Source organism: Xiphophorus couchianus, chromosome 11 (genome assembly GCF_001444195.1).
Source record: "Xiphophorus couchianus chromosome 11, X_couchianus-1.0, whole genome shotgun sequence".
Lineage (NCBI taxonomy): Eukaryota > Metazoa > Chordata > Actinopteri > Cyprinodontiformes > Poeciliidae > Xiphophorus > Xiphophorus couchianus.
The window spans coordinates 26208009-26233296 of NC_040238.1; the positions used below are offsets into that span (position 1 = coordinate 26208009).

General features: G+C 38.2%; 2 protein-coding genes across 2 annotated transcripts in view; both read right to left on the reverse strand.

Moving 5' to 3' along the window:
- cxadr (CXADR Ig-like cell adhesion molecule) overlaps nt 1-14194 on the reverse strand; it is a 47051-nt gene extending 32857 nt beyond the window's left edge. Inside the window, exon 1 of the mRNA XM_028032104.1 lies at nt 14013-14194. Coding sequence (XP_027887905.1) covers nt 14013-14079 — 67 coding nt within the window. The 5' untranslated portion in view covers nt 14080-14194. The remainder of the gene's footprint in view (nt 1-14012) is intronic.
- A 2152-nt stretch (nt 14195-16346) lies between these two features.
- btg3 (B-cell translocation gene 3) lies at nt 16347-20557 on the reverse strand. Its single transcript, XM_028032319.1, has 5 exons — nt 20421-20557; nt 18607-18812; nt 18359-18496; nt 17434-17626; nt 16347-16909 (listed from the first exon to the last, which is right to left on the reverse strand). The coding sequence occupies exons 2-5, from the start codon at nt 18777-18779 to the stop codon at nt 16706-16708; spliced, it is 708 nt and encodes a 235-aa protein (XP_027888120.1). The 5' UTR covers nt 18780-18812; nt 20421-20557; the 3' UTR covers nt 16347-16705.
- Nucleotides 20558-25288: the final 4731 nt, after the last annotated feature.

The following is a 25288-nucleotide window of genomic DNA, read 5'->3' on the forward strand; positions in this document are numbered from 1 at the left end:
AGAAAAAATGTGGTTGCATTATTTTGCAACCATAGAGAACCTAATTTATTAGCATTTCTATCAATGCTTTCCCTCCTTTAATGATGATGTTTATAAATAAATCAAATCTGAAATCTCTGCCCAATTATCCCCAAATATTAGTGTAATTCTCACTGGGTATCAAATCAGCGCTGCTTGTTTTAGATTCCTCACAAACTGATTTAGGTTTAAGCATAGTTACCGTGGTAACAGCAGGTAGGGTTTAATGTTACAGCAAAATCCTTTGAATTCATCTAAAAATAATAATAATACAACAGTGTAGCCAAAATCTGGTTATTTTATAGACTGTATACAGTCAGTGCTTCTCATCAGGTCAAAAGGTCAACTTCATACATTGTTTCTCTTATTCTTATATGCATTTTAATTGAGATATTTAAAAAGCATCAACTAATGTGACTGATGTGTGGGGAAAGAAATATTTTGTTTCCTTTGATGCAGTTAAAAGAGAAGTGTCAGCTGAAATGATGAGCTTCCGTTACCACTACGGTAAAACGCTGATGACACAGCATGACGACACAACGCTGGGATAATTGTGCTTGATTATCCATTGGCTCTATTATTAGACTTCCTTGCTCAAAAGCAAATGCAATAATATCGGAATTTACTACAGAAACCTTATAAAGAAGGTTAATATACTGAGGTTTGTGTTGAAGCACAAGCCTCAACATATTACACTGGGATTTTGTGTGACATAAGAATTGCAAAGAGGGGGGGAAAAAATCATGAATTGCTTTGAACTATTTATGAACTTTAAAGAAAAGTTAGGTTATTTAACTATAACCACAGCATTTTAATTCTCCTTCAAAAATGGAACGAGTGTGGGTCGACTCCAAACCTACCAAAATATTTGGAGGATCTATGGAAGAGACAGGACAACTCCAGAAATACAGCCTCCGCTGGGATTCTTTAGATCAAAGTATATTCAGACATTAGAAGGGTCCAGATAAAATTCAAACTTAAATCCAATTAGCAATCAGCTGCAAAACTTTAGTAAACTAGTAAGTTGTATCTACCTAGGTCCAAAATGGAACGAATTCTACTAAAAACAAATGCAGTCAAAAGAAAAATAGCACCTACAAAAGCTTCTGCAAGGTCATCTGAGGGTGTTGTACCTGAAGTAAAGTGCTTTTGCCTGAAACCTTCTGTTCAAACCGCCAACTCCCTGATGACTCTAATGACATCTAAAAAGGTCTGACCGACAGTAGCCCAGACAGCCAGCCAAATGCTGCTTATAGCACATCTTGGATCAGTCGGACAACAAGATAATCTCTCTGAGGTGCAGCACTGTGGCTTTTCCCCTACTGATATGTTGGGTTTGACATAGACATTAAGGAAAGAGAAATATCAACCAAATACTTTACAAACAATTGTAAAGATTAAAGAAATGATATAGATTAGACCAGTATCCAGGAACTTGATGTACTGTTTCAGTTCCTGCCAGAAAAATGTCAGACAACAAAGAAGAGGATCTTCTCATATTCTCGAAGGTCATTCATTGACAGCTGGAGTGCTGAGGTGTGTTATGGCTCGAGCCGTCGCAGATGAATAATTTCTTAACGCTCATCTGTCTCAGAGCGATTAAATATGAAGGCAATGCCCTCGCACACCTTATAAAAGAAAGCTGCGTCGTTGGAAGCGGCTCAGTGACTGGGCGGTAGATTTACTATTTTTCTAATTATTGGCCCCTTGGAGAAAGCCAGTCATCCAACAAAGCTCTGTGTGTGTGTGCGCCTATGAATTATACATGGGCTCTATTAAGACACTTAACAGCTGCTTCTTGGAGAACTTAGCGGCAGCAGCAGCGGCTCTGCTGCCTGTCTGTGGGTTTACTTATTCAAACCTGAACACTTGTCCATCACGCATTACATTATGGAGGCCCGGACTGGTTTATGGCTACAAAGCAGACTGTACTGCATCTTTCAATCGCAAAAAGAAGAAATTTTTTGAACTGACCCACACAGAGCAGCTGTCAGTCTATGAATCAATGAGACCTGAAGCCACTCACCAATACTCTTTTCTCAAACTACTTTTGATAAATATATTGGCCACGGTCAAATTCCTAAATCCGTAGGTTTTAACAGAGCATGCACTCTGGCCCATAGAAATCATGATCCAAAACACCTGGTACAGACTAAAACCTGAACTTAGTTAAACACATGCAACCAGTCTTAAATTTTCAAGTATGACGACCAGGTAATAATAGCCAGTCAAACCCATGCCATCAATGTAAATTTAGCTGGAATTTAAAATAAATGCAGCTGAAGAACACAGTGGTATCAGTAGGGTCAAAAGAGGGTTGCCCATCTCCCAAAATTAAGGAAATTGGGGCCGATTTATCGGTTGCACCCCAAATTTTGATCTGGATGTCAAAGCAGAATCTGGGTGCCATAAAAATGCTTTGGCAGCAACCATTAAACCAGTTTTAGGTCTCTGCCTGAAAAGAAGAAATAAGCTCTTAATAAAGTATGTGTATACAGCCCAAAAGAGCAAATACATCAACTCTGAAGACTAAATATCCACTTCAAGTTCCAGTGGTCATAGTCAGGGTTTCCCTCAGTGTATCATAAGCCTGGCAGCAACAAATGACATGGTTATATGGTCATGGCGACTGGTTATATTTATTGTCATTGTATATAAATATAGTGACAAATTCATTCATATGATCAATGATGAAACAATTTTCTATTGTTCCTAATATAATTCAGACTACATTAGAAAATATTTTGCACATAAATTATTAAATCTCATTTTAAAACCAATGTATGTGTAAATATCTTATAAGAAATCACTAAGTTTATATCAGCAGGTATTATTTACAGCAAACATTAATTTAATGTAGATAATATAATACTATTAAACCTAAAAGTATAATGTGCAGTCTTGCAATACATCTAAAAATGCCAAGTGAAAACAAATCAATAAAGAAAATACGCACACACATAATTCTTGTATTCCTTCCTCACCATGCCTGCAGTTAACTATATGTAATGTTTTTCAATGAGATGAAGTGCTAAAAATGGCTACTTCAACAGCTGCTTCACCCCCACCTGCTATTCCCTCCAATTCACCTCACCTTCTGCTCATTCTGCTGGAGGACAGAACAACAGAACCCTGCCCTGCACCACTCTGCTCTGAGTAAACCCATTCTGTGACAGCAGCTGATAAAATGTGATACACACCATAAATTGCACAATGCTAACCTATCAAAAAAACTATGCTTGTTGGAAAAAAAATTGAAAAGAAAACATAGCGTTACAATAAATTGCGGAGCCTGTTTTTCTTGATAAAGGGATTTTTTTATTTTTCACTCGCTCTCCACGACGCTGTGCAGAAAAACACTGCACAACAGATAATTTACCAGAGGCTGAGGGATGTGGAGAGCTGAGCTGACACCTACCCAGCAGGTATGCAGAGAGGAAGCAGCACACCAGCAACTGCAGCTGCAGCACCCTGAGGGGCTGCCAGCCACACTGAGTATCTTCACACCGAGACGTCTAGCCCAAAGAACTGAAGACATGAGGATAGTTCAGGTTCGGTACGAGGTTAGGGAGTTTCGACCTATCCATGTCTTACATCTTGTCAAACACTGTTTTAGATTGATTTCAACTTCCCTAAAGGATTTTTTTGTTTGTTTCTGAACTTCAAATCTAGTCTCCTCCCTAAGTTGAACTCTCGTTTTCACTCTGGTCTGATGTTTTGATGTTATCATGAATGTTGAAGCAAGCAGAAGCCATTGGTTATGTAAGCGGGTTGTCATGTCAACTACTATTTTATGATTTACATTGCAACCAGGGTTTATCATCACCAACTAAAACCTGTTACAACATCAAAGTGCATTTATGAACACAGTCACGAAAGCTGCTTAAAGGCCCACCCAAGCTCAGCTTATCATTAAAGCACAGGGAACTAACTAGCTGCTTCCAATAGCTCTAAATGTTTACTTCTGCCTGCAGGTCTAAACCCAGACACCTACTTCTGTCTGTGCACTCTGATCATCTGTTCCACTCAGAGACTCTGAAGATACCATCAGAGGGATACGAAATGGTCGTAGAGTATTGACTAAAACAAACAAAAATATGAATAAAAGTTCATCTAGCAGTAGAGTGTTTTCATACCTGATAGTTTGGTAGACTTGGTTTGATTGGAGACTGGAACATGTTATATTTTCAGCTGGTTTGGTTTACTGTGTCAAACAATCCAAACCCTTTGAACAATTTGTTCCTCTACCCGCCTGTGGCGGCACTGCATCAAGATCCATTGAAGGAAATGACACGAAAACCTCCAAAGTCGACATGAGCGCATGAAAAGTAAACAAAAATAGAGTTGTGTCGGATTTTAGTGGGAGTAGGATTTCTCTTTTATCTTTGGCAAAGACCAAGAGTAATTTCTCCAGCCAATGCTAGACCTTTGTGTTTGTTTTGGTAGAATGCTCTGTGCTATAGTCCACTTTCTGCTTTTGGAGCAATCTCCAGTCTGCTTGGCATTCATATGTGCATTCAAACCGCACAGAGTTCACTTGAACCAAAAAGAGATCTAGGTTTGTAGGCGAACCAGAGTTTGCTGTTTTGGTCCGCATCAGAGTTCGATTACGCGCTCCTAGCTGTGCTCAGAGTTGGTAGTAGCTCAACTCAGGAGGTTCTGCCGTTGGAAAAAAATCTCTTGATTGAGAGACTATTGCATAAATGTATTTATTGCATAAATGTGGGAAGACTGACATTTGCTTTAATTAAATCTGCAAAAACACATTGTTTAAAAAAAAAGTAGAGAACATCCTCTTTGTTAAAAGCTGATTAAAATGATTGACTGCTCACAGCTGTTGGGCTTGAAAGAATATTTTGGATGGTTTTGTAGATAAAGTAAAACTGGTCAAACATCACAAACACTGAAGATCAGTCATAAATCTCTGATCAGTGGATCTCTGAAATAAACAGCACATCAACCATGCATTTTGATAAGTTCTAAAACAATATTATATGGAAAATATGCAATATGCCATATTGTTAGAGAATGTCACAACAACAAGATTTATGGTAAATAAGTAACCACTTAAATCTGCTTTGGGAGACACAAACCCAAGAGAAAGAGTAACATCACGTGTATAATTAGCCAATATTTACAGGAATCCAAGAACTTCCTCACATCGGTACTGCAATGATGATAAACTTTCCATATACAAGTAAACGGGCAGTATTATGTGTTTTTGAGGCACATAGCACAATAAAGTAAATATGTTACCTTCAGTTGTTATAAAATTACTGTATATATCAAATATGACTGAAAAGAAATTTGAAATTGATATTTAATGCCTTGAAATTGGGCCTCTGTCTCTTTAAGAAACTACACCTTTAGGAAGTCATCACAATGTTGCTCCTTTGTTAACTAACACTGTATTCACCAGCATTGCACTGAGAAGTAACTCATATAATGAGTTCAGCAGATGTGCAGTTCCACCAGGTGTTTGCTAGTTGCTGCTGGCTAGTCTGAAGGATTAGAAGTTCAGAAGTCAACAATACTAATACATAATGCTACCTCTTTAAAAACAAAAAGTCAGATTTTGCACAATAAAGACTTCTTAAAGTTCCAAAACTTAAGTAATATTTTTAGTGTTATGTAGTAGTATTTTTTATGAAACACGCAGAAAAGGAGCAGCCAATTTATAAGTATTTTAGATACAAAAACCACCATATATAAAAAATTATATGCTTCCCCCAGAGAGAAGCATATTTGTCACAAGGTCTATTATTCCTCATTAGGAGCAGAGGGCATTGTGGGAGCTTCAGAGTCAGGCATGTAGTGGCTAAGTGATGAATGTGCTGGGGGGGTGTTTATCACCCTCACAGTGCCACACAGTGATGATGACCGATGGACTCGGGAGAGAGGGGCAGGGGGAGCGGCCGTGCTTTGACCTTGTTTCAAATGACAGACAGTCCCTCTGCAATCCTTAGATCCCATCTTTCTGCCCCTTCCTTGCTAGACTCGGATTCTAACAGCTCCTGCTGTCAGATTACGCTTCTGAGGAATCTCATACCTGCAACTGGTCTTTGTTTTCCACCAGGCATCAGCCAATTAAATCTCTCTCTGTTTAAAACGCTATAAAAGGTGACCATATAATTAATCATTTATTATCTCTTTTTGTCTTAGAAGGTGCTGCAGGTTAAAACAACCTTTGAAGGCTGTGGTGTTTATCACACATTGCAGATAAAATATTTTATTCATTAAAAACAGAACCTTTACACACACACTCTCTATGCTGCCTTAAGTAGGCCACTGAACAAAAGCTAGAAAGTAGAATCATACAAACATGTCTGGATGTTTGTATGATGAGAAAGCAGATGTCTCTTAAAGGATGAACACTTAGAGCTAACATTAATATATTTTTATAATTTTTTTCACCATGTTTTTCATCTTTTTCATATTTTGGATTTTAAACATCCAAAATATTTCCTCAAAGCAACAAATAAAATGGATACTGAAGTCTCTGGAAACAAAATTGACCTTCAAAAAACGGGCCAGGTGAGATCGACGCATCTGACTGAAGCATTTTGTCATCCAGTTATTGGTAGAAACAGACAGACAAACGAGAAAAGTAATCATGAAAATGGAAATTATAGAGCCCATTTGAATTTATCATGCAATTAATTGAATTATTGTTAACAGGCTTATGCCCTAGAATATTATTTTTGCTATACTACCCAAGAAATTCCAAGTATATAATGTCTCTTTTCATGTGAGAGAAAAAAACACTTTAGTCTCCTGGAACAACTAGACTTTTTAATGGTGTTAAACGCAAAGTTAGACCAATATGTAAAGTATTAAAAGCCAAGAAAACAGAAACATAGCTCTGTTTTGGTTGATTTAATTGGACTCTATTTTTTTTACCTGGAATGTCAAGTTAGTTTAGGGCAGGGGTGGGCAACTCCAGGCCTCGAGGGCCGGACTCCTGCAACTTTTAGATGCATCTCCACTTCAACACACCTGAGTCAAATAATGAGGTCATTAGCAGGACTCTGGAGAACCTGACTGCACTTGGGAGGTGATTCAGCTGCTGGATTCAAGTGTGTTGGACCAGGGAGACTTGCAAGAGTTGCAGGACACCGGCCCTCGAGGACCAGGATTGCCCACCCCTGGTTTAGGGACTATTAAACTCTAGTCCGCCTACAAACATAGGTCTTGATTAGACTAAAGTGAACTCTAGTGCTGTTCAAATGCATATGTGAACGCCAAGCTGACGAAGACTGCACTAAAATCGGGAAGCGTACTATAGCGCAGAGCATTCTGGGTGTACAATAAAAACAAACGTACAATTCTAGCGCTAGTGGGAGTAATGGCTCGTCGTCTTTTACCAAAGACAAAAGAGAAATCCTACAACCTCTAAATTATAAATTCTCACTTCACTCCAGTTTTGTTTACATTTTAGATACGCTCAGTGTCTTCAAAGATTTCTGTGTAATTTCCTTCAGTGGTTCTTGGTGCAGCGCCATCACAGGTGAGGAGGAGGAACAGGTTCTTCTAAAGATTTGATTTGTTTGGCATTGTGGAGTGTCAAAGCAAAACGCAGCGCCAGGAAATGTAAAAACGCTGCAACTCTGGTCCCAAATCAAACTGAGTGTCCCAGATGTGAAAACACCCTAAGAAAGTAGACCACAGTAAAAAAGTCCCACTGTATTAGTGAACAAATAAAAATATATTTTTTTAATGGTTATTAAAGTAGAACCCATCAGAAAGAGTGATTATACACCTTAGCAGAAGAATAGATGAGTTATAACAAGGGCTGGACATTGTAGAATCCCATTTATCAATTTCTAAAGCGAATCCTCTGTTTTTCTCTAAATTATTGGAAAGTAAATACCACCAAGCCTCAGGAAAGCAGGTGAATAAAATAAACCAGCTGGCTGGGAGATGCAGTAAAAAACCATGGTGGATAACTAACTCGTGAAACGTGGAGGCTCAAATACCTGGCAGCACATGGATGCAGCTAAACGTATAAAGGCTTGACCGACCAGTCATTCTGACACCAACTTTAATACGGTGAGGTTAAAGCAGAATCAAGGCATCCCACAAAAAGCTTCAGCAGCCCCGGAAAGCCGTTTTCCTGTCTACCTGTAAGGAAGGAATGAGCTCTGAATACAAAGTGGCTGCACTTCAAAACAAGCGGCGCTATTAATCACCTTCCCTAAAGCTCCAGAAGGCAGTAATTTGTCCATTCAGTAATCCAGATATGAAATGGAGGGTGGAGGAGAGAGAGGAAGAGAGAGAGCTGAGGGTAATGTAGCAAAGTGAGGGTGCGATCTGCTCTTAGCGCTTCCACACAGGTGAACAGGACAAGCCTGGCATGCTAAAATATTAACGTCTGAGGCTGTGAATATTCATGTGCGCTTGTCCCCCCTCATCAGATCGTAGAGGACGGGCCGCTGTCCCTGGAGTGTAATCCGATTCCGAGCGTCCCCGTTTGGCTGTCAAGGACAAGGGGCTTCTGGGTGGAGAGGGCGTTTGGCAGTTTGCAGCAGCAACATGTTTCAGCCAACAGGAGACAAGCAGCGGATGATGGAAGGTGAACCTGACCTCCGGTTGTTATCATCATCTGCATGAGGCCAAACGACAAGGGCTCAAATTCACTGCTTTGCGTCTCCACCCGATGTCTTTATGAGTTATTTCGTCATGGAAACATGGCAGCAGATTGTAAAAGGGACAAAAGCAGAGTTATGAAGTAAAGGCATCCAATTGTTTAAAATAATATAAGAGCTTCATCTACTGTACAACAAACACAAACAGCCGAACAAGGGGGACGGTGGGTTTCTTAGGCAATTGGAGCACACTCAAGTACACTCCCTGGATGTGCGTGTCTTGTTTTTTTGTAGTAGTAACCAGGCAACCAGTTAGCTGGCCAGAGCCTTTGGTTTTAGGCCTATCAGATAACATTGTTACAACTTCACCGGCAATCCACTTTAAAGGGATTTAATCTTCCCCAAAATGTTACATAGTTCGCATGAACTCCAACTCTGGTCTGTTCCAACTTGCGGTGTTTCATGGAAAGTGAGTCTAAAAGGAGGATGTTAGGAAGTGGGACTATCCCAGTTCCTTCCATGCAAAAAAACTGCTGACAGGGCAGATCTTCATCAGTGCAGCAAGTGTGCACTACAAAGCCCGCAATTTGCTTTGCAGATTGCCCAAGCATAAAAACGCAATCACTATCAACATACCAGCTCTGCAAACATGTATCTATGAACTGTCTTTTCTTCTTTCTATGTGCAGAATATTTTGGTGTGCAGCAACACAAAAGCCTTGCCTGGAACAGAAAGCAAACCACTGACAGAGATAGCGACACGTGGTTGGTGTAATCCAAACCAGGTTTTTACAGCTCTAATGTATCTGCAGGTTATCTGTTCCCAGCTGATCTCAACAACTGAGATTTTACTCAGCGGAACCAGTAGGTTTCATCTTTGTTAGTAGGAAAAACTGCTGTAGGCCTTCATGTAAAATGGGTTGTGCTAGCACAAGATTACCAATTACATTGCAATCATGCGTTTGGTTTTAATAAAAAACAAACCCAATATTCACTAAAACATACACATGTATAAAAAGATTTGAATTTTGTTCCAGAAGATTAAAAACAATAAAACTCTTTGCTTCCAGAGCACTAAGTAAAACAGGAACAAATAAGAAAGTGAGTAAACTGATAAACACCAAAGTGAATAGTGTTTAGGTACAAGCAGATGTGGCCCTTTGTGATGGTATTTCACTCACTAATGTGTAGCTGATGTGTCCATTGTTTCTGTTTTTGAAGAATTAATTTTTTTGGAAAATGTTAAAAAAAAAATTTAAAAAATTCACACCAAGGCACTCCTTTGGTTTCAGAGAGCTGTCAGCTAGCTCAAGGCCTTAATCTATTTTTTGACAAAAGCATTTTACAGCCTCTATTTATTTGCATTTTGAATTCAGGTCAACTTATAGAAGGAATGACTGAAATGAAAAAAAAATTCTGACATTTTGTAATTTTTTAAATCGAAAATGGTATGAAACATAAAAATAAAAACTCAACTGAGATTTTATTTTTAAGGCATGTAGCCCAGGCCTAGCTGAAAGCATCAAGTTGTCTCTTGAAACACCAGAGGTGCTATTTGGGGTTTCATCCAATTTTTAACCAGCACACCAACTAAAATAGACAAATATGAAAAAGAAGAAAACTCTCTTTCCATAGCAGACATGTGCTCTTCGCTCACTGGAGGCAATAAAAAAAAAACAGCAGTAAGGATTTGAATTTAACATATGGAAAAAGCTATTTTTCATACGTTTTCCACTAAACATCCTGTCTACTGATGCTTTGCTGTAGGAACTCACTTAAGAACCCAAGTATGACTAATTTTTATGTTTCTCTCTGTTTCGTTAAGCTGGAAGACAAACTATTTGCTGATGCTATTATATCTCTATTGTTTACATGCAGCTAATGAGAGGAAAGAAACCATTTCTGGTTGTTTCAGTAAATTCACTTTTTTGCCCGCCATTTTGCCTCGTTTCTTCTGTCAACATCTTGCGTCGAATAAACAAATCGACAGAAAAAAATGGAGCAGACATATTCCACTTGTTGTTTAGCCATTAAAGAGAGCTTTGCACATTACCATTCATTTCAAAGCCAAGTCAGAAGAATGCCATGAGGCCTGCAGTTACTGTTCTTGTCTGCCGAAGTGGAACGGAGCTCACATAACGAGACCATGGTGCCATTAAGATGGTAATGAGGCCAAACTAGCGTGGACACAACAATATGAATCATGGGACAAAGACAGACTCAAAGCAACACTATGTCGGCCTTATATTACACACAATAACCGGAATCAGTACATGCAGTGATGCGCTCAAAGATCCGTAACAAAGAACTTCTGCATTTCATTTGATTCTGCAACTAGTCAGACCGCTGGAATGTAACTCTCTTGTCTGTAGCTTGTTGGCTAGCCCAGCAAAAGTCTCCTCCTGTAGTGCAAGATGCACCATGACATATCACTAACTAAAGCCAAAAGACAACTGGGTGGCTAATGTTTCACTCTATTCTTCACAGAGGGAGGAGTGATTGTGCGGTTTCAGTTCAAATTCCAGCACACTAAATGCCACGCCCGTACTAATGAGATCAAGCTGTGTATTTGCTCATTTTAAAAACAAAGAATGGGCTAGCTGTGCTAAACATTAAAGATACCAGTCGAGTTTGGGGTTTTTTACACCAACAAATGCACACAATCAATAAAAACAACCTAGCTGCATAATGGTCTATAGATTTCAACTATCACATTTTACACAATGTGAAGTTTCTTAAAAGCACACCGAAGAAAAATATTCATGTGCATTTGAGTCAATGACATCACACGAGGCATTGACCAGGTGGCGTTAGTAAACACTACCACAGATCAGCTACTTTTGACAAATTTCAGCTAATTCTGAAGCATTTATAATCTAACCAAGTCTGACATCTTAACACCTCCTCCATGGGTTTGGATTGGTGCTAAATGTTCCCAAATTATGCATAGTGTATGACACGTGTCAAACTCGAGGTCCATGGGCCAAATCTGGCCCACCATAACTTTCTATGTGGCCCTTTAGATTCTAGACTAAACACTAAGAGTGCTTAAATATTATGTTATCAATCAAATGAATGCAGTTTTTATCTGTTTACTGCCAGTAGGGAGTACTGTTTACTCCCTACTGTTTACTGGAGGGACTGATTATATCAATCAGTCCCTCCAGTAAACAGGAGGGACTGTTCCAGTTTCTTGAGAATTATCCTGGAAATAGACGCAAAATCAGCAAATTGCGCTAATAACTGGGAGTTTATTGCATATTTTTCTCAAAAATTGTCAGAAACGTTTTTACCTGTACTAAACAGCTGCCTCAGTCTTAAGTGATATCAGATTATAGTCCATGATTTATACAGAGAGTCATAAAAAGTCACATTTACTGTCATAAATAAGTGCAAATATTTCCAAATTAGTACCACAAATACTTTGCAAAAAATCACAAAAAGAATCACAAAATCTTGGAGGGACTGATAAGATGTTCAAAAATATTATTTAACTTTAAGAATTCATTGATATTTTAACTGTTTGTGAACAGGTTTTATCAATACATTTTGGCCCAACCGACCCTGTAAGAGCATTCATGATCTTGATTTGGCCACGGGCTTGATGTCGGGCTTGATTGTGCGCAATTTAACTAGATTCTCATCTCCCTTCGAGGCTTCGTCTGAGATTTCTCCCATTGAATTTGATTCCTCAGAATGCATTTCATCCTATCCAATCAGCAAGCAAAAGGAGTTGTGAAAGATGATGTCAATTTTGTGCACTGTTTAAAAATTGTAGCCTGCCTCTATAGGGCTGGAGTTTGGCAGTGGACAAAGTGAATGACAATATTCAGTCAGTGTTGGCCACGTTCCAAATATTGAACAATTAAAGTCAGAATAAGATGAATGTTTAAAGACACTCTAGACATTGGCTAAGATGTAGTCTGGCTCTGCATGTCTCTTTTCGCATGTCTCTTTTAGCATAGCTTCCTTCACGGTAGAGACAGGACATTACATATGTCACAGCCAAACGTTAGCAATTGGGTGAAATCAAATCAACTACAGTGGCTAGTAGCATACTAAGATACAGCTCAAATGTTTTGCTGCATGAAGTCACTACCTTTGCAGGAAATTGAAGAAAAACAGTACTAGATGAGCTGATTAGTTTTATGTTGTGATCTCACCAAAGGCACATGGATACCGTTTCAAAACACAAAAAAGAAAGAATGACAAAATGTGACAATAAAATATTACTCCTTTGGCGACAAACTTTACTTAAAGCTTGTTTGATTTACACAAAAGCCCGACAAAAGTAGATGGAATGATGACTAGAAAGTAAAACACTATGTGTCTTTAAAATAAAACGTGAAGAGGATCTGATTTGATTGATTGAAATATATGTTCTTGATCAGAAACTGGGGGTTTAAATTGCAGTTAAACCCCCAGGGGACAAGAGGAAAAAAAATAACTCATCCAATCAGATGTTTTACACAACACAATGCACTTCCAGAAACGCCAAGAGCCAACAAAAATCCCTTTACGGTGCGGATCCCTACATTAAACTTTAAATAGCTGACTTTCTTCCTCTGAATCATTTAAACCAGCAGAGAAAATAAATCTGCCAACATGAGCAAACGTGTATTTAAGTTGATATGAAAGCCGGGATTTCAGACTGGATAAGGGGGTAGAGGTGGAGGGGTGGGTTAAAACTGCTGGCAGATGGCAGACTAAAAAAGCAGCACTTTGAAGTCCTCCAGCCACAGGTTTAAAAGCGGATCAAGCTTTTGTGTTCACCAGCGAACGATAAACCAAAAGACATCGCACAGATGCAGACGTTCCTGACATTGAATTTAAAAAAAAAAAAGCCCTGGCATTTTAGCTGCTATCATAAATCAATACATTTTAAACTAATCGGTAGAAGGCAGCCACCAAAAGAAACTGATCAAATTAATAATTCAAATCCCTGTAACTTTACATGGTGGCTGCTTAGGATAAAGCGGAGAAATGTAAATAATTGCCGAATTTCTATTTCGTTCTGTTATTTTCTGTAGTACGACTAGAAATTAGTGGAAAAATAAATAGCATACCTATTAAAAATCAAACTTTAAAATTAAGCCTCGCTTCGATAGCACGCTTGTTCGAGCGTACTAGCTAACTAATCGACCTTTGACTCCCAGTTTCTCCCTTCGGAGTCATTTAACTAGTGTACATTTTATATGTGCTATAGTTAACATCAACTATCAACTTCGACTGGTACAAAACCCTCCAAAAAAAAATCAAGCACTTGGTCAAAGCTCGACGAAAGCAGTTAACCGTCAGAGGCTAACGACTGACCATTCTGTTGGACTGCCCTGTTTTCTTGGCTCCGTTGTTTTTACTGGAAAAAATTCATCAAAGTGCTCGGCTTTCGTGTGGTTGTCTGAGAACTTACCTGTGAGGAGGCTCAGCAGCGTAAAGCAAAGCCGGGGATTCGAAAGCTCCATCCTTGTGTGAAACATCCCAACAGTTCTTTGGAGAAACTTGCTGGAAGAAGTTGTGCCGATACCGAGTGGAAAACGTCAGCCTCGCTCTGCTCCACCAAAGCATCCAAACTCCACTCCGCCTCCTCCGCCGCTCTTCTTCGTGCAGGTGCACAGCGGAGCGCGCCGCGGGCTGTCACGTGACACCCAGAGGACGCGCGCATAGACGGTTCAGGGACGCCCCCTGCTGGCGAGAAAGAGAACGGACACGGTTGTGTAAATACGTTCAATTCAACGTTTTTTGTTCAGTGTTTTTTTTTTTTTTTTTTAAATCTATCATCGAGAAATACATTGTATCAGCTTTGTTTTAAGTAATTATCCTATAAATTGGATGGATTTAACGCTCTTAATACACGCAGTGGTTCTAAGATTCAGATCGAAAATAATTCACCATGTTTTTTGATGGCTGAACATATGGGAAAAGGGGTGACACATTCAAAACCCGTCTTAAAAAGGTTACTTATAAAACAGAATTGGAGTCCGTGGCAGGGGAACTTTCAACAGAGCCTTTTCTTCCTTCTTCCTCCTTTTGTCACATTACAGGGTTATTAGAATGGATTCAAATGTGATATCAAACAGCCCTTAATGACAAAGTAAAAACTTATTTTCAGATTTTTTTGGATCAATTAAAAGATAAACATACGTTTTGCAGCCTTTCTTAACTGAGACTTGAGCTCAGGTACATCTGATTTCCACTGATCATCCTTGAAATAAACTGATTTCAGTTCACCCAATGTAAATTTAGTAGAATGCACATCTGGAATGGTACAGGGTGACATTGACTAAAACAAAACAATGAAGGCCAAAGAATTCTCTTTAGACCTCTGAAATTGGAAGTGAATTGTCACAGTCCAAATCTGCATGTGCAATACACTAGTTTTTGTATACATGTGCAAGCATGCACAGAATGTAATGAAGTTTTCATCCTGTCCAGGCCCTTCTTTTTTTTGTCTTTTCTTAATCTGAAAATATTGCTGTGCCATGTGTGTTTGATATAGTTGAAAGTGATGTCTGAGCCACAGCTTATGGTTCTAGGCAAAATTGAATGGAAATTTGGCTGTTTATTAAGGAGGTTGGTCTCCATTTTGTTTCAAACTCATATACCGATATTTCTCAGTGACTTAACTCACCAAGTGAAACAGTACACACAAACTGATGTTATCAAGCTTAATCTTCGTCAATTACAATTTTCTGCTTACAGCTAATTAAAATATATTGAAGGTTAGATCACATCACACCAATGGAAAAAAAAACATTAACACAGAAATGTGATCTTAATGAAAATTGTTTAATACCTGCTCAGAACATATGTTCTCATTTATTTGATGGCGTTAAAAGGATTAAAACCAACAACAAAAACAGCTTTATAGATAGCAAACAAAAACATATCAGGTTGTCTACTTTAAATCATCTTCTGAACAGTTTTAGTGTTGCAGCCAGATGTTAAGGCATATGTTGGTAATATTTAGGATTTTAAATTCCCACCAAGATAAATTCAATATTTATTTTCCTTTAGAAGACTCAGAACAAACATATCTTCGGAAAAGAACATGTACTGAAACTGTTGCTTGTTGGTGCAAAGCCTGTTTATATGAAAGTAAACCTTGCATTTAATTGGTAAATTAACATCTGGGGGGAAATCACAGAGGCACAGAATACACGTTGCTTGCAGTTTCCAGTCAGTGATTGTTTGGGGTGTTGTGTCTTCTGGTGTTCATCCACTGTACTTTTTTAAAACCTCAATCAGCACAATCATCGACACCAGAAGTTTTAGAGCACCTCGTACTCATTTCTTGGAAAGGTTTCGATCTTCATGCAGGACTTGGTACCGGAACAAACTGCCTAAGATACCAAAAGCTGGTTCATTGTTACTGCGCTTGATTGCCCAGCAAACTGACCTGATCGCCATGTTACCTTGCATTGCAAAAAGGAACCCCAGTCAAGTACCGAGTGCCGAACATGCAATACTTTATAGCAGCCTGAAATTTCTATTTAAAGTGTTGAGCTTTTAAAAAAATTATAGGTCATTTTCTTTAACACTAATTTTGGGGCTACCTGTTAGCCATTGTTGTCAAAAGAAAACATGTAGCATGTAAATAAAAGTCTTGAAATATTTCACTCTATCATGAATCAATATAATTGAACTTCACTTTCTGACAAAAACTAAACTTACTGAAAACATTCTAATTTCTTTTTATGTACCTATATGTTTTTTTAAACAAAACAGCAGAGGAATAAACAAGGTGTGATGCTTGGAAATGTTTAATAAAAGTTTATAACATTAAGCCTACACATATGAAAATTTTTGCTTAATAAATAAAACATTTCATCACAAAGGACATTAAGCTGCATACATGAACGTCTCCTGTAGTAAAAATACAGTACTTCACAAAATTACACATGTAATATTCCAATTCTATTGCCTAATTTCAAACAAGTTATTCCAACTATAACAAAAACATCTAAAGTGCAAAAAGACTGAAAAACAATATTTGTGTTATAAAAATTAACGTTTTGTTTAAAAAAAAAAAAAAAAAAAAAAAAAATCTCAGTCAAAGTTTTTTCTAGGTTTAATGTCCAGTGTGAACAACAAGCACCGTGGTCCCTAACTGTAACTATGTGCTACGTTTTGGTGCGTGTCCCAGTATTCGGGGCCCGCTCTGTAGACAGGAGGGATCCAAACGTTACTCCTCAACGTGTGGGAGGCTCTGTCGCGAGGCCTGTAGCCGTAGTGAGGCCGTGGAAGGGTGTGACCCTTCCCTGGCACCATATTTTTGGGGTGCCAAGAAGGAGCTCCAGGATTCATGGTCTAAAAAGAGAGGAAAGGTCATCAGAAGCTGATCGCTGATGCTTTACTTCTGGTTCGCTGAACAAAAACAATGGAGCATCATAATCGTCAAGCAAAAATGGTAACGTTTTATTACATTTCTGGTTCAAACTACACACGAGTTCTCACTGTGCAACTATTGGGATCTCAAAATAGACAAAAGACAAAGTGCCCTTAAAAAGAAATTAAGAGGGGCAGAATTATGTTTTCTTGCAACATAGTGCCATTTTATATCACAATCAGGTAAATATGCTACCTTCAGTTATAAAAATGCTGTATACTGTATATCAAAAAAGAAATGCAATTTCAGAATTTAATGCCTTGAAATTGGACCACTCTCTCTTTAAAAACTCCTCTTTCTGAAACTCCACTTCCAGGAAGCCATCACATTGCTCTATCAACCCTTTATATGTGTTTTTACCACTGTTTCTCAGTGAACCTGTGTATATGAAAAGAACCAGGCCCGGATTACAAGATCCTACACAGGTTAGCATAGAGCACAGTACCTGGTGGGTCCATCGGCTGTTTGGGACAGTGAGGGGGGAACTACGGGTGCTTTCCTCGTCAGAAGAAGAACCTGAATGGTAGTCTGATGTCACTCTCTCCAGAGCGCTGGTCACCTTCTTTGCAACATCTTTATCATCCTCATCATCACTCCTGAAAGTGGCGACTGAGAAGCAAGGATTTTGCTCTCCATACCTGGCAAATGGAGAAAATAAGGAAAACAGCAACTACAGACCATTCTGTTGGAGAAGAAAAGCGTCTAGACCTCTATGCTGGACATATTTGTCTATTTTGAATGAATCTTTGCAAAAAAAAAAAAAAAAATCTTATCTAGGGTTGAGATGATTAATCAATTATTGAAATAATCGTAAACAAATTTAGTAATCGGCTAATTGTTTACTGGAGCGTACAGAGTATGCAAGACAACATTTTCAGAACAGTAATTAGGCCAAAGCTGTACAGAAAAATGCACATATTGCATTTAAGATAAAAACAATGTTGTCTGTAAATATGTTTTTCCAAACTCCTCAGGTGGTAAATACTTTTAATTCACTCAGTTCCGATTTACTGAGTAGGCAAATTTATTACATTTTAGGCAATATTTATTTTCTTAGTTAAATAAGGAATTACATTATTTCTTTATTTGCATCTTTTAAGATGTTTCTCATGTTGACTAAAAAAGGCTCAAATAATTAAATGCAAAAAAAAAAAGCAGAATATGCCTTTCTTTCTCCTGTTAACTGAATAATAGACAGATTAATCAATTATTAAAATAATTATTAGTTGCATCAAGAAGGTATGGCAATTCTTTTTTGTTATATTTATTAGAGGAAAATTGTATCACTTTTGTAATATTAACCACCCTGTAAAACCTCTGGCAAAAACAAACAAGAACAAAAAAAAGAAGAAAGGTTGACCAAGTCTCACCTGCAACAAACCTCTCCAGGATCCACCCACAGTGTGAGCTCACGAGGAAGTACCAGGTCACTATATTTTATCCCACTCTCCCGGCAAGCCCGAAGGAGATCCGGATCCTGCCTATGGAATCTATTTATTCGGATGCACCTGAAAAATCACCCAAAAAAGGAAACAAAATCATGTTTTGTTTAACAAGTAAAAGCTTATTCTCAGTACAGACTTATTCAACTGTCAGTGCTGTTAAATATCATCAGTACCTGTATGCCTGGCCTTTGCTGGGGCTTTCAGGGTACCAGTGACCCTTAAACTTCTCCTGTAGTGCAACAGCGAGCCTCTCGATAAACAACTCAATCTTGTCAGATTCCAGCTTCTCCCCTTTCTTCACGAGTCTCTTAAGAAAGAAAACCACTGCTGCTATCTCTCGCATCATGTTTCACGTCTGGTCATTACGGCTCGTAAGCGTCTGCAAAAAAAATTGGAATTGAATGAGACTCACGGAACTAGAAAAGTGGCTTATGTCTTTAAATGTTTCTTTAAACAAATTACTAGCCTACAAAACATAATCAGTTTGGTACTTGCATGTGAACTGAACTTCTCTACCTCAGCAAAAGTCTGAAAATCGACCACTGTCCTGGTATGCTCTGTGAGAGCCAGACCCCACTGTTGCCAACTTAGTCACTATATTTACAGATTTTTCAGGAAAAAAATAATTGTAATCTGCACTTTTACAGATCGGTGATCAGTAAAAGTACTGCAATCGGTGCACCCCTACAACACAATACTCACATGTCCAAAAGGAAATCAAAAGTCCATAAAAAATATAGAATACAACAATTTTAAGAGCTATCAAATTTTCCAATTTCTTTTAATTTAACAGACAAAATGTCAAGTGAAGGTCTTCTGTCACCCCTCATAGATAAACAGGTTTGCTAAAAATGAAAAACATGAATATAAAACACCTAGGCCACACCAAAAATCATTCTAGTGTTTGTAAACATTTCTCCAAGTTACACATGCAAGCAAATCCGCCATCTGGAAATGTAAAGTTTACGTGTGCACAGATGGCAAGTTGGCCCATGCAGATGCCTGGCTTTTGTTTTATGGAGCTCACTGGTGGTGTAATTACGGTAAAGTCAACATTCTAAATAATCAGGGTGAAATTAGAAGCCTTAGGAGAATGTAAAATGCATGCTATTTTATTGACTGGTATTTTCACCATTTCTAAAAAAAACAAACAAACAAAAAAACAACATGGAATGATGGTTATGATCGCTGCATTTCTATGTCAAGTTTACACAGATTGCATTCGATAGTTTATCATCTGATGTTTACTATATCTTACATAACTTTACTGCATACTACTGGACCAGTGTCTGAAATAAAAGGTCGATAAAACTGTTGAATTTCTTCTTTTTTACAAACTACCGATTTAAAGTTTTTGAGAGAAAACATTTAGAAGCTCAGTGAAAACTGAAGAAAAGTTTACTACCCTGGTTAATGTCCACTCTTAGCGCTTCCGTTACACTGTTTTGTTTGTTCACGTTCGGGTGTACGCCGCTTACTACAAACTCCAACACAATGAGGGAAAAACATCACAAAAGGTGAAATGTTACTTTTAAAAGCTACGAGGAGATAGACCCACTCTAGTTTAACGGTCTGTTGATTAAATAGGTCCTGGAAAGGCGGGCTGTGACGCAGAAGTTCCGTTTGTTCCCGCACAGCACGCTCCATAACAAAGCTAACCGAGGCTAGCTGAAGCTAACGGCTGCGGACGAAACAGCTGGCTCGCTTCGCTCATAAATGAACTCAAAACTAAAAAGGAGTCGATGTAAGCCTTTTAGTTGTAATTCCAAGTCCCTTGTGCGTATAGAAAACAATTACTCTCTTGTTATAATCGAAACCAAGCACAAGCTACATAATTACCACGCTATGTTACGGCTGACATCTTGCTAACAGCCCAGGTAAGTTGCCACGGCTACAGAGGAAAAATACAACAGCACAATGTAACAGAAAAACAACGCCGTCCCGTTCTTATTAAACCATAGCACCCAAACGTTTGAACACAGGCTACCTTATATATATCAACGACGTGCCTCGCAGCATGGACTAAAAATGAATGGTCAGAAGTGTGTGGTTAACGGAAAACTCTTGACTCTCCATGGTGACTCCGCCCATTACAGTTTCAGCCCCGCCTACTCATTTTTCATTGGTTAAAATTGAGCTCTGTATCGCATTCATTGGTCGAATATATGCCTATCAATGGATGAGTAATTTTTGTGACTCATATCGTTTCAATCACGGGTGTAACGTTGCGATACCCAGTAGCGATTCTAGCCCACCCCTGAATAGGATTACCACCCCTCCGTAAAATACCGTTAAATGTCACGTTAAATGTTGAACTGATATATAATTGTCCGATAGACACGCCTGTCACACACATATCAACACTAAATGTAACAATAATGACCAAAATAAAACACAGGAAATATTAAGGTCAGCTAAATTGTCGTGGCGGGAGCAAAACAGGACCCCCACAACGCTAGGGACCGACGCTGCTGTCACGGTTGCCTAGAGACGGACACTACGCAGCCCGGCGAGCTGCTATCAACCCGCGTCTTTTTTAAAATTACCACCCGATACTGAAGCAAAAACTGGCAAAAATACAGACGTGAGGAGGAAGACGCACATTCCAGGCTGAACAATGTCAGTGAGGATGGATAATGTGTCCATCGTTGGACAAAAAAGTGTCCGTCGTGGCGCAGTGTGCTGCTGTATGATAGACAGAATGGATCAGGAGAGGAAGAGCAGATCCGTCAGAACCTAAAGAACCAGACACCAGAGTCTCTTCATCCTCAATCATCTCCTGAGGCTGATATGGTACAGAACATTTTATGATGGATCAGTTTTTTATTGAGCTTTTAGTAGACTATATTGGTTTGATTATTTGCTTAGAACGTTGAGTTTCGTTGATACTTTATTTAATATGTAATAGCATTAGAGAAACAATATGGCCAGAACAAATCATGCTAATAGATTAACAGTACATACATATTTCCAACATTAAAAAAGTTTGTGAAGACTTTCTGTGTGTTTTATTCAGAAATGTTTATATATTTTATGAATACATTGGTCAGTGGTCATTTAATGTATTATTTCACTATTATTTTATTAACGTGGTTTACCAGTTTGGATAACCTGACTTCCTATCAATGAAGAAAAAACATGCTAGCCAAAAATTAACCAGACACAGACCTGCAGCCCAGGGGCGGTTCTAGATGGGGGACAAGAGGGGAACAAAAGAAATTATACTAAATAAATGTCTTTTGTTAATACTCAGTGGGGATTTTTTAACCTTCACAATTTAACTTTAACAATGAATTAAAAATCATAGTACTGCACTTTTAGCTGCTGTATTGAGATAGGATTAGGGATGAAATGATTCCGCAAGTGTTTTGAGTACCTCGATTATTAAAATTCCTCGAGGAAAATTTATCTGCCTGGAAGCTCTGTTAAGTTATATTTTATTATTTAATGCACCATGTTCTGGCCGGGTCCTTACTTGCGATGCGCAGCGCCCTCACTCCCACCTGAGTTGTTGACGAAAGCTAAGTGTTAGCAGCATAAGGTCCGATTTTCAAGTTCGGCCTGGGAGGATTTTATTGATTCATGATAATGTCCGAGTTTTTGTTGTTTTTGGAGGGACCAATGAGCATCCAATGATGGGAGCGATGCTAGGAGTACGGCAGCCTTTCTCCTCCGGGAGCTGCTGGTTCAGAGCGAACGGCGGGGACGAGCACGGCGGGATCATTTATACAGGTGAGCAGATAAACTGAACACTGCAGGCGGCTGTGCTTTAGATGCATAGCTTTACGGACTAACTGGAAAATAAATTTCATTTCATTCCGGCGTTACACACCTGGTCGATCTGTTTCTGTGTGGGACGAACGAAGGTGCCAAATCCCGTCGTTGTGCTGAACACAAAGCTATAAATGTCTGGGCAAGGTGAGAGTTCATCTATTAAACTGACTGTGGATGAATACATAAACCAAAAACTGGAGTATAGACATTTTTTATAAGCGTATTTGTGAGCATGCCTCTTTATTATTAAGTTGAATATAATTTCAGAATTTTGTATAACTTTCCTTCAGGTTAACTTAGAAAGTGAGCTGTTATTGTTACAGGTTAATTGTCTAAACTACAGAAAAGCTATTGTTAGGAAAACTCAAATATGAAAAATTGGACTAATATTGATATGCAATAGTAATACTGCTGTTATGTTAGATTTACCGATGTTTTTTAAAATCCGATTACTCAATCAATCGTAAGAATAATCGATAGATTACTCGATTACTAAAATATTCATTTACAACAGCCTTAGATAGGATCACATTTTCCATCTGGTAGGTCAGGGATCTGCAAACTGAGTCTCTGGAGACACAAGTGGCTCTTTAATATATTTATATATATCATCATATATTGCTATGCTTTTTGTGTAATTCTTTTTTAAGTGTTCCCCATAAAACACACTGACTACAATGTCCCCTGTGGTAAATTTGATCTAGAACCAAACAGAAACTAAAGAAAACAGTAAAGACCATTATATAGATTTTTTTTTAACCAGCTAAAAGAGGTTAAAAAGTTAATTGAGGATGAAGTCCTCAATTAACTTGAGGATGGCACTTTGTAATGCAAAATATTATGCTTAGCGATTTTTTGCAATGGGCAATGCAGTACTTAATTTAGAATTATTTTTGTGATATTTATGAATGGAAATTGTGTACAACATCGGCTTTATTTATGTGAATATTATTTTGTAGTTGTTCAGTACAAAATGTTGTATGTGTGCAAAATATTTGGATATACAATGGGTTTGTCTGATCCTGGTACTTAGCCTTGTTAGTTACTCTTGTTGCTCTTTTTTGAAGTTCGATTAGTGACTATTGTGTTGTTTTGTAATTAATTTCCCAAATCTCTCTGGAGTCACTTAAATAAAGTAAAACTAAAGAACAGCGCAGAATGTTAGGCTGTTTCTTTGCGAAGAAAAAGGTGTTTTGTCCTGAAACTATGACAGGCCCACTTCATGAACTGTGAACTGAAATAGAAAAACTCTGACTCATAATGTCCATTTTTCCATAGATGGACATTCATTCTTGTTTAAAGAAAAAAGGCCAACAGCTGCATGACGTTTAGATAAAAATAAGGGTAATGCAATTTCTAAGTATGATTTTCAAATAAAGTTTAGGATAAGGTCTAGTAAGAACTGGTCATTAATCTGACCTTCTACCTTGATAATAAACTGGTTTTAGGTTTACTAATCCTATGAATTTAATAAAAAATGTTCTTCAAATGAAATGCATAGTTTTGAGTAAAAGGTGAGCAGACCCCACCAGGACTGTGTCGCTCCACAGCTGCATGTGTCTCATTAATGTTAGCAGATGTTGGGAGGTATGATGTAGTCTGATTCTGTTTCATATATATACAGCTCTGGAAAAAATGACCAGTCCTCTGATTCTACTCTTTATAGGTACATGTTTAAGTAAAATGAAGATTGTTAAACTACTGACAACATGTCTGAAATTCCAAGCAAAAACTTAGTATTTATTTTCAGAAAATGAGAAAAGGTCAAAATAACAGAAAAGATGTAGTGCTTTCAGACCTTGAATGATGCAAAGAAAACAAGTTTATATTCATTTAGAAACAACAAAACTAAGGTTTTAACTCAGGAAGAGTTCAGAAATCAATATTTGGTGGAATAACCAGGAGGTTTTCAATGGGGTTCAGTGCAGTGGGCTTTTAATGTCTTCCAGACCTCTATGTAGTTTTTAACAGTTTTAGTTGGACAAAACTATTTAATTTCTTATGTGAATGTGTGTAAATAAGCAGTGACGTTTAGAAAAATGCACTAACGAATAAATCCTCTTGGGCCTTAGCCCTGCTAGGGTCTAAGCACCCCTAAAGATCAAATCCTAGAATCGCCCCTGGTGACACATCATCCTCAAACATTGAAAAGGTGAACAAAGATATTTTAAATTGTATTCAACCGGAAGGTAGCGTTGAATTAAGAACATTAAGGTTCATTTTTTATAAAGTATTGTAAAGCTTTATCCGCGTTTTTGTCCTCAGGGTGGCGCTCTTTATGTGTTTATCCCATGAAGGCTGTGGGCAGGAAGGCTCTCCTGTATTACAGTGTATCTGACGAAGCCTGACTAAAGACATTCAATGTAGGACAGTCTGTAATTTTCTTTTCAGTGGAACCTTCTCCTGAGTCAGGTTAAGACTCCCACAGAGCTGCTTTGCACAAGCCTGTAGGACTCGGGGGCTGACAGCATCCGGGCCTGTTCTGGTTCAGTAAATATGAAGATAACAGTATCACATTGCACGTGTAACTGCAGGGGGCAGTGTCGCGCCACAGAGTGAAATATTGGGTGATTTGGCCATACAAAAAAACAACAACATAATCTTCACCTCATAGAGATCACTTGCTTCATTGTTGTGAGTTTGGAAAATACTCTGGATTATCTGTAGAATCATGATCATAGACATTTCCATACATACTATGTATAGATCCCTTCTTTATATTCTAAGGTTTTGCTAATAAAAACTGGTCTGTTGTTAAAAACTGTTTTAATGTGACCTCAACCTTTGCTTTCATTTGTCCAAGATACATCCTTCCTAAACTATAATGCAATTTTCTTCAGCCGGAATAGGAAAGTTAGCCTGAGTTTATGGGAAGCAGAATGAAGCTAAATAATGGAGGGGGGAAAAAACTTGCTAGAGGCTGTAAAAGACTGCAAACTGGGGAAGAGCTTCAGCTTTTCATCCACAAATGGGATGAAACCTACAGAGATGAAATGATCTGGATTATATCTTTCAAGAATGGGGAGGGGGAAAAAAGAGCAACATTCACAGATACTATTAAGACTAAATTGCAAATAAGAA